This window comes from Clarias gariepinus, chromosome 5, assembly GCF_024256425.1.
Source record: "Clarias gariepinus isolate MV-2021 ecotype Netherlands chromosome 5, CGAR_prim_01v2, whole genome shotgun sequence".
In the NCBI taxonomy this organism is placed as follows: domain Eukaryota; kingdom Metazoa; phylum Chordata; class Actinopteri; order Siluriformes; family Clariidae; genus Clarias; species Clarias gariepinus.
The window spans coordinates 33,581,244-33,592,357 of record NC_071104.1 but is presented as its reverse complement, the minus strand read 5'-3'; the positions used below and the strand labels follow the sequence as shown (position 1 = coordinate 33,592,357).

The 11,114-nt window shown below is 35.9% G+C and overlaps 1 protein-coding gene across 1 annotated transcript; it reads right to left on the bottom strand.

Annotated features, from left to right (window-relative positions):
• Positions 1 to 1,526: 1,526 nt before the first annotated feature.
• dusp19a (dual specificity phosphatase 19a) lies at positions 1,527 to 8,138 on the bottom strand. Its single transcript, XM_053497282.1, has 4 exons — positions 7,916 to 8,138; positions 4,316 to 4,362; positions 3,777 to 3,929; positions 1,527 to 1,748 (listed from the first exon to the last, which is right to left on the bottom strand). The coding sequence occupies exons 1-4, from the start codon at positions 8,136 to 8,138 to the stop codon at positions 1,527 to 1,529; spliced, it is 645 nt and encodes a 214-aa protein (XP_053353257.1).
• Positions 8,139 to 11,114: the final 2,976 nt, after the last annotated feature.

The window sequence follows — 11,114 nt, the reverse complement described above, 5'->3', positions numbered from 1 at the left end:
CACTACCAGGCATCCTGTATTTTGTATTATGTAGGTAATCATTGTTTATTTTATAGCATCGAATCATATGCTTTATGCATATTCACTTACCTCTACAGCTTGCAAGAAAAAAATCTAGGAATTGCAACTGCCTAAATGTAGGGTTCAACCTTTTACTAAAAAAAAAAAAAAAAAAAAAGGTCAGTGACAAAGGCTCCTTCTTTCCCTGGGAATCCTTAATGCTTCATCTTTGGATAGGTTTTGGTTTTATTTTTTTTATCCACAACCATGTGACTTATACTGTTGTACTGTATAATGGATTATATACACAAAATTCCTATTTAAATCCTGTTGTCAGTTTCTCCATTTAAAACATTCTGTTAAATAATCACTATTTAGGACGTTAATATGATATAAGCATCATCTGCTGACATTAAATATGATTAAATAGCATAATACATCGTCTAATTGATTTGATCAGAACCTGTATTTATAAAGGTGTGCTCAGTATTTTATAATCCCCTTTTTATTCTCACATCATGTTGAAGAATCCAGTTATAATGCTTCGAGTTTGATGACGTTGCCTTGGCAACCATCTGAGTTTGCAGCACTCAAACAAAACTCCAGCTGGTGTTTATTAAAATCACAGTGAGCTGCCAGTCATTTCCATTTTCTCACAAACGTCTCCACATTCGGTTAGGAGCAACATCAGAAGACTGAACCTTACGGGATTCTAGCAATATGTTTGTTGTGTTTTATTTTTATTTTATGTTTTTTTTTTTTTAACTTTTTTTTTTTACACTTTTACCCAAAATGAGCAAAAACAAACCACACAGGAGTACGTTGGTGCTTTTTTTTTTTTTTTCATCACAAACATTATGCTCAGAGAAATGAGTAGAGAAAGTTACATATGCATAAAAAAGATTTGGATGGCTTTGATCACAATATTGCTGATCAGAACAAAACAGGAATCTTACACACACAGAGTCCACGAAGCAACAATGCAATTTATTAAAATATATTATTACACCCAAACCTTTGATATTTGTAGATTTACAAATTGACAATTTGTCAAATCAGTTTCATTGAACACATATGCCAGAAATTGTTGCTTTAATTATTTCAGAGGTATTTGAGGTGTTTAATCTTTTTCATATTTGCATAAATTACATCATGTTGCATAATAACAGGTATAATAACATAATGAAACAAATTAATTAAAGAAAAAGTACAGACATCATAAACGCATTTAGATTCAGGTGGTTTCCTGTGAGATGAATGAGTTATTAGACTACTTCTTTGGTATAAGTTTTAATATCATGAATAGTAGTTAGATTAAGAATATGTATATACTATAATCATAACTAAATATATCACAAAGTTGGATTTGGAAAAGAAATGTTTTACAGTTTTCCTTTATGTTTCTGTATATTTTGAAGCTCATAAATTATTCAAAGAAGATTGTGATTATCATGGTTATGGCCGTGTCAGAAACCTCATCGGAAGCACCGGTGCCTTTACTACTAACACACACCATGTTAGAGGATTTATGAATGACCGATCAGACCGTTCGCTTGAACACCGCGTTGAGGTTTGAAGTTTTTCAGCTGCTCCATGAACCCTGGGTTCGGACACGACGGTGGCCTCGATGACTTCACCTGAGAAAACGCGTCATCGAATGACTGGCCTTCTCTCCACATCAGGTATCCGATGACCACAGAGACTGACCGAGACACACCGCCGTTACAGTGGACGAGCACTACGCCTTTCTGTTAGGAGGACATTACAGATTAGAGTGTTATACAGCTTCATCATTTCACTTCCTTCCACCTCGTACTCGAAGTCTCCTGGGATAGATATCGGGATCTCGTCTAACGTGAATGTAGACCTGTTCCAGTTTTATCGGAGCCACTTGGTGAACATGGTGCAATGTGTGTTAGATTGTGTATTAGATTGTGAAGCCAAACATTCAATGTGTGTTAGCTTTTTGGCTGCTCCGGCCAAAGGGGTCGCCACAGCAGACCATCCGCTCAGCATACAACTTGGCACAGGTTTTACGCCACATGCCCTTCCTGGCACAACCCTCCCATTTGACTGGGCTTTGGACCAGAACTGCATCCAGTGGCTGAGGTTTGGAGGTTTGGGCGTTGTCTGGGAATCAAACCCAAGCATACATTTATTATAATTTCTATTCATTTGGATTAATAAAAGCTACCTTCGGTTTGTGTGCATGGAATTTGCAAGCTCCCTCTTAAACTTGGTGGGTTTCTTCTGGTTTCCTCCCATGTCTTTAGATTGTAGCCAGATGAAACCCTCCAAGAACGGGGGGAACTTGAAAACTCCACGACACACAGACCTGAAGGCAGGACTCGAGTCTGGAGATGCGAGCTAACCACTAACGCCAAATATTCAGATGATAATGAATATTTTTTATTTGGATTTAGACCAGGTGGCACGGTGGTATAGTGGTTAGCACCGTCATCTTGCACCTCCAGGCTCTGAGTTCGATTCCCGTCTCTGTGTGCATGGAGTTTGCATTTTCTCCCCATGCTTGGTGGGTTTCTTTTTATTACTCTGATTTTTTCCCACAGTCCAAAGATATGCAGATTAGGCTAAGTGCCGTTCCCAAATTGCTAGTAGTGTGTGAATAGGTGTGTGTATATGTGTTTGGCGATGGATTGGCACCCTGTCCAGGGTGTACCCCGGTGCGTGCCCTAAGTCTCCTGGGATAGGCTCCAGTGACCCTGGATTGACGTGACCCATTGGTGGCTCGGTGGTAGGTTTCTTGTCTGCCGTAAGGAAGGCATGGGTTCGATTCCCACGCAATGTCGAAACCTCAGACATCGGAGACTGGATAATAATGGGAGGATTGCGTCTGGAAAGGCATCCGGTGTAAAACCTGTGCCATGTTGTTGTGCGGATCAGATGGTCTACCGAAAGACAAAAACACCTCAGGTTATCTTTTGTTTTCAATTCATCATACCTAAATCTATAGATTTTTTTCCCATGCTATGCCCCAAACAGTTGTACTGTAATTCTCCTGCACATTTTTTTGTCTATGATCCTCACTCTTTGGTCTTCCTGTTCACTCACCCCTATCTTGACTTTCCGACTTGACAACAGAAGTCATCAGGTTTAAATGCCGTCCCATACGTGGATGTGAGGGACAAACAAACCTGAGTGCTCATCTTTCCTGCATCCAGGCATATCACTTACACATTATAACGTGCTTTATCATGCTTCATGTAACAAATACGAGGCTAATCACTCTTCATGGCACAATTACAAGGTGTAAGGTGAAGGAATGAAAGTTTGGCAGTCTAATGGGAGCACGGCTTGATTAACGTGGCTCGAGTCACTCTGTTTTGTGCGTTACATGCTCGTTTTACACAGGATTGGAAACTTATTTCCAGTGGCCGTTGTAATCATAAACCCTTTCACGAATTTTGCCTCATGTGGCAGTGTCAGGTTAAGGGTGACCGGCGCTACTATTCGGTAAAGAGGTTGTATGGCCGACTATGGCCCTGACAGCGATATGATCTTTCTACAACGGCGTCAATAATGCATGGCGAAAACTCGCCGTCTATTATTAAGGCCGCTGCTGGTGAGGTTAAGAGCCACGTGCCATTGTCCTGACTGTCCCGTATCAGATAAGCTGTAAAATCGACACTCAGGAAATTACTTTGGCAAAATGTAATATCCTAATTACACTCAGACTTTTGTTATGTACCAAGTGTTGTGTTCTCTTTAACCATAAATCTGCCATTGGTGATATGTGTGTGAGTTAAAGCACTTACCTCCGCCTTGACTTGGTCTATGAACAGCGCACACTCATGCAGGTGTGAGATGATGTCAGCGTCAGGCAGATCCAGAATGCTCAGGGTTTTATAGATGAAGAGATCCGGGAAAGTGTTTTCTACACCGTAAGCCACATTCAGTATATGAGTGACCTGAAATCAAAGGGAATACAATAAATTTTTTTTTTTTTAAGTAGAGCTTGAACATAAACGTCAATTAGGGAAAAAGAGAGTGTGTAAAATATTTGCTTTTCATGGAGAGGTTATTGGAAGGTAATAATAATAATAACAACAACAATAATAATAATAATAATAATTATTATTATTATTATTATAATAACAACAATAATAATAATAACAATAACAACAATAATAATAACAATAATAATAATAATAATAATAACATTAATACTACTACTACTACTAATAATAATAATAACAATAACAATAATAATAATAATCAGCAAGAGCTTTATTGCCAAGTACGTTTGCAGATATATGATAATAATACAGTAATTATACTAAAAGAAATATGATACCTGGTATTTCTTTAAAGTTCCAAAGTCATGAGCAGCATCCTGGGAACCTGTAAATGTTTACAGCACACACATCAAAATCACTGTATTTCTATATTTTCTTTCTCCTCATTTACATAGGAAATATTGGATATGAATTTTATTGAAAATACTATTCAAATGTGATTCCCATTTATCAATCTAACAATTTTAATATACATTTGAGACAACAAAAGAATATATTTGTATTTTAATCACACCCAGAGCTCAGGATTTTGAACAATGTGAATTTTCTTTGCATGTTCCTCCAGGTTCTCTGTTTTTTTCTCCCACCATTTACAAACATGCCAGCAGGCTGGATTAAATTGGCCCTAAATCTAAATTATTGTATGACTGGGGCATTAGACTGACATCCCATCTAATGTTTGTTCCCAACTTACTCACTGAATAGGCTCTGCATCAACCACAAGCCTGTCAAAAGTACAGAGTAATTATGCCATGTATTGGTGCAAATTATTTTGCAAAAGTCTTAGCATATGTGAAGAAATTCTATGGCTATGGATTTATCAATGGGGGCAATTACTTTTTTACATGAAGGCAGTTAAGTTTGGAAAACTTTTTTCCCTTACTAAATGGATTTACTTGGGTTATCGTTGTGTAAAAAAAGTACAAATAGTTTGATGATTATAATCATCATTGAGGGATCAAAAAAAAACAGAACTGCATATTAGAGTATTAATTGACATATAATAATAATAATAATAATAATAATAATAATAATAATAATAATAATATAGTCAGGTTAAAATTTATATCAAGTAGAATTATACCATACCGTACTATACTATACTGTACATGTAGTCTGGTGTTAAATAGTATATTATACAATATCTAGTTCTAGCCGAGTAATCTGATTGGAAGAAAGGCATTCCACGACTCTTAATATAGCGCATAACAGAACTGAGACATTTAAATATACATATCTCTCCTCGTCACACGTGTTCTACAAAAGTTTCATTAACTGTCTGTCGCGGCATGGGTGAAAGTCTGCAGTCCTGGAAAAAGAAAAGAGCAGCTGTTTGCCAAAGCTCGCATTCACGAAAGCACTTTCAGCAAGAAAAAAACACCGATAACATTCTGTCATCTTAAACATCACTTCGTCTTCTTAGTAACTACTCACTTCTGAATTGCATCTAAACCATCCGTGATGTTCTGTTCACAGCTACACAGCTAACTATGTTTGGGATTATCTAAGGTGGATATATAGCGTAAATTCTTCTCACTTTTTGCTTACGTAGTAGCGATAAGAATTTAAAACTACTTTTAGCCCTGTTAATTATACCAACTGTTGGTCGCCAGTTCCACCAGTCATTGTTCGTTAGTGCAAACAGTCACCGAAGTCCTGGTTAAATCAACAAACAAATCATAATCTATTTACAACCGCATCGTAGCGATGCTGATATTCAGCCTAACAGCACTCCCTCTCATTGCTTAAGGATACTGTAAGTGCATTAAGATTACTGCTAAAACTACACAGGCCAGATTAGTGCTATACAATAGATACAGGATACTGTAGCATTATGAATATATAATATATCATTTATACCAAACTATTGATACAAATTGTATAGAGCAGTGTTTTACATCTTGTTATTTTTATAACCAATATTACAGTAGCACACATACAGATTATAGACTGTGGAGCTAAAGAACGCTTATAAAATCTATAAAAAATATCAATATCAAGGCCAGAAAAAAATATGAATGGTGATACCTTAAATGCTTGGTGAAGTTACATTAAACAAATCAACAATACACACACACACAAAAACACACACAATGTGATGAGAACACACAGGATTGAGACTAATCAGCTGTGTGCCCGTTAGAAAACCACTTGTCAGTTAGACTAATCAGTTTGCAAGGGAGCTTAAAAATGGAAAAGTGTGTGTGTGTGTGTGTGTGTGTGTGTGTGTGTGACCAGGAAGTTTATGCAAAGTCTTTAAGCAATTATATAGTGTCCACATTAAGGAGTACAGTATAAAAAATATATAAAGTATGGAGAAGCATTATACACTACTTAGAATAAAATATAATTTTAAGTAATATATAGAGTACAGGAAATATGCAGTATTTAGAATTAAAGTGTAAAATAGCATTATACAGTGCAGTAAGGAGTATAATATGCAAAGAATATAGCAGGATTGTATAGTCATAGAAGAGAATACAGTATTAAACACCTAAATTAGAAAGTAAAATTATATGTTAATGTAATACTGTATATCTTATAAAACTTATTAATGTAAGTTGTAGTGTCCACATAGTGTGACATAATATGGAACAGTATAAGGATGAATAGTATAAGGAACATACTGTATATAAGTATTAAACTGTAGAATACCATTAGAGACAATAGTACATGACATGCAAACAATAGAGTATATACAGTAGGTGTACAAAATACACAATATAAAGTAATTACTATGCATGTAATGACCCCATATTATCATTACTAAACACAATGACACATAATCTTCCCCATGCATACAGTATACAGTACACAGTATTGAGTAGCGTCATGCGTATACTACTAGAGAGTAACATACTGTACACACAGAAATATTGTACAGACTTTATATGGAGTAGAGTAGCATTACATAGAACATACAATATGGATTAAAATATATGGTATAATCAGTACAGATATTATATACTGTAAGGACACAGTATATAGTGTTAAAGAGTAAAATAACATTAAAGTGTGCATTATATTGCTGGAATAGAGTATGTATATACATATACAGTATATTAATAGAGAAGTACCTAAAAAAGAGAGAGTATGCACAGTATATATTAAAATACTGCAGTTAAAATGTCCCCATATTATGTATTCAGTGCAATAGTATAGATGTAATAGGGAGTAGTATTTTATTCTACATTTCATGTGCAATCAGTATATATATGATTTCGGCTACAACATGCGATATTATTATAGATTATATAATAGAGTATGTAAAATACTGAGGTTCTACATATTTGCAATACAGAGAAAATATAGTATTATATAAGAATTATAGAATTATATTTTGCTTATAGTAAAAGAATAATAATATATTAAATAGAGCATACAAATATAACAAAGAGTAAAGAGTAATATTATGGACAATAGCAAGGAGGTTTGAAATCAACAGTATAATATTAAGTGGTAGAAAATACACTACTGAGTATTAAACATATTATACAGAATAGAAGTGTAATGTCCATATATTATTGTTATTCCTAAACACTATGACTGTATAGTAAATGCATTACAGTGTTACTACAGTATTAGATTATTACTTAATTCTACATTCTATGTATAAGGTTTAGGGGGTACACAGTGTCGAGTATTATTATAAAGTTCACTATCAAGTATAAAGTTATAAAATAGCATTATAGATTATAGTATATAACATGTATAAATGTAGTAGATGTACAGTATGTGAAAGGTTGTAACATATCTATGTATTTTTAAATGCATTTTTAAAATATCTTGAGCCATCATCATCATCATCCACACACATATAAATATAATATAAAGCATGCACATTTTATTAAAATATAAATGATCACCTAAAGTCTTACCCAGTAATAAGTAAGGTCTAATACATCCAACTTGGAGATCCCATGTATTATCCTGAATGTATCCACACGGCGTCTCAGGTTGGACTGTGTCCTCAACCACATGAACAGTGGATCCTTTCCATGTCTCAATAATCCTCCTCCCGCTCAGAGTCGTCACCCGGGTGCATTGCTTCCGCAGATTGTTTTTAGAGAACGATTTAATTTCTTGGGCGAGTGAGTGCATCACATGTGTGGATGTGGACCTCAGCAGTGCGAAATCTAACAAGCTGCACTTGTCTAACAGTAGCCAGATCCCCCAGTGTGATCCCTGTTAACTACTGCTTCAGTAGCTGTAGTGATCGGAACCTGCTTTTCTTACAGCCTGAAAGCTGAGAAGGCAAATTACCTGGACACAAATACCTGATGCGCTCGGGACAATAGTGCCACCAAGAGGAGCTCATCCCATCAGAGGTCAGAGGTGACCAACCTGAAGGATCCTCTAAGGTCAGAAACAAGCAGTTCATTTTATTTTGACCTCTAAGCATAAAGCTACATAAAATACAAAAGCTAAATGAAAAAATCCTCTTTCTGCTTTTGACTTTCACTACCCCATGGAACAAGTGTATTACTGTAAGTTGACTTTAAGTTAGGTCATTTAGCTAGTAAGCTATGCCTGATAATAAGCTTGTCTAATTAGCTAGCTAGTTAAGTTTTGCATAGTGACTCACACTGTAAACCCGAATAAGTTGGCAAAACTCAAAAATCAGTTACATCAAATTATTTTAAGTAATGATGTTTCCAGTTTTAAGTAAACGGAACTATGAGTTTTTGAGTTTGTTGTACTCATTCATATTATTCGATCTTTACTTGCATTATTAAGTAGCCTAACTCATACTATTTAATAGCAATTATCTTTTTTTTTAGTTGTTGGAAATCAAATAAATTGTTGTTGGTCTTTCAGCAGTGGGTCACTACAGAAGACAATCCGGTCCACACACAAGCTTGGCACAGGTTTTACGCCAGATGCCAGTCCTGATGCAACCCTCCCATTTTATCTGTGCATGGGACAGGCACTTCATCCAGTTGTTGGGAATCAAACCCTGGCCTTTCGCATAGCAGGCGAAACACCTACCACTGAGTCACCAGTGCCCTATTGCCATGATGACGTCACACACAAAATTGCTAGTCTGAAAGATTTTAAGTTGGTGGAACTTTAAGGTGACAGTTACTGTTACAGATCCTTAAAATATCAAATTTGTTCAGCTAACTTAAAAATTGTCATTTTTACAAACTCATAGATACCAAAAAGTTCTAAATACTCATCAAGGTCTATTAATTTGAACTAATTGTAATTAGAGCATTAGGGTTTACAGTGCATGATACTGGTTAACTAGTTAAGTTTTGCAAATTATCTTGTTTAATTTCATAGCGAATTAAAAATGCTTATAGTTAACTTCTTAAAGGAACAGTTAATTGAGGTGCATATACAGTACAATATTGCACATTACAATATGTGGTATGTTATGGCTGTTATAAATTTTCCTGCTTTGCACATCGACTGGGCAGTTTGTTACCTAGAATACAAATACTGTACAAGTAATTAGGGTCAAATTCCACAACTCTTGTTCTGTGCAAAAATGCATTCCAAAATTAACCTTAGACTCATATTATTTATGTATTTAGTACAAATGTAACTCTTTTTTTCCCTTAAGCTAGGCATATAGACATAGGCTAACTACTGAAACTGGCTAACTAGCCAAACTAACTATTAAACAATCTCCATCTTAAAGTAGTTAAATTTAAGTTTGTTGCTAATAGAAAATATAAGCATTCTTTCCAAAAGGGCTGTTAAGATTAAGGCAACTAGAAACCTTAGTCTGTTTTAGCAGAACATTTTTCTCCTGACTGCCCACTTAGCGAACTAACTAGTAATAGACTTAATATAGTTGTGGTCAGCTCACTTCTCCAAGTAAAACTATTGAAATCTGAGTATGAATAATCGATGATTTTTTTTTTCTTACACGCAGTTTGATTTTTTTGCCTCCATACTCGTAATTTTAAGTACATTTTTATTCAATTCAATTCAGTTTTATTTATATGGCGCGTTTAACAATGGTCATCGCCTCAAAGCAGCTTTACAGAATCTGTAACCCGTACCCTTCGGATGTTAGCTGGTTGCGAGGCAGAGTTTCTAGAACCACTGGAAAAGAAGTGTCTTCTTCCTTTTGGCACAGTGGAAGTGGATTTTTTACACTGGTCCATCTGAATAATACATGGATACACAGAGGGACTGTCAGGCCTAGATTACAAGCAGATGGGGACAGCGAGGTTGTTCCTGTCCGCCACCATAAATCAGGGGAAGATTTTTCCATCATGATCTAGGGTTCTAATGGTCTTCATGTGTTTATGCACTCTTGACTGCAGTGCAGTAATCAGCCTAGGTAATGCATCCTTATGCTAACTTTGAGCTTTGTATATCAGTATTTAATAAAATATCAATATTTCCATGTGTCCTTGCTAAAACAATAAAATGGATCATTGTCTGTTAAATCCAAAGCGAACATTCAGGGTCCCCTGGACTTCCATTACACTTAGTCACTTAGTGTGTTACTGGTATGTACTGAAGGGAAAATAATTTATGGAAAATACAGGGTGATTCAATCGAAAGAGGCCCCGAATATTCTGTAATAACTCTCACTAGGATGAAGCAATCTGAACTGAAAAAACTATACTACATGATTGCATTACTGATTATTGAACGCCAGTTAGCCTAATATGCATGTCTTTGGACTGTGGAAGGAACCCGGAGTCCCTGGAGGAAACCCACCACGCATTACAACATTCTTAGACTATACCAAATTATTCATTAAATTTGTTAAGATGTGTTTTTCAGCATAAAACAAACAAACACATTTCACAATGCTTTTTTTTATGTTGGATTTGTCACGCATATGGATAATAACCCTGTTTGCTGTGTTGCCCCAGACCCTCTTCAGGAGAGCATGGTGTTCTGTACAACAGCGCGTGATTTGAGACGCGGCCCGTGAGATTCCAAAAAAAATCCAGGAATTCAAAATGGCGGCGTGAAGTGAGCACTGCTGAGTGAGCAGGACTGGATGAGCAGGGCTGCGGTTTGGGACACGGCTCAACTGCGTTGGTGTTGCAGGAAAAGAACCAGGCTGAGCTTTGATAGACGGGGCAACACCTAGTAAAAAAAAAG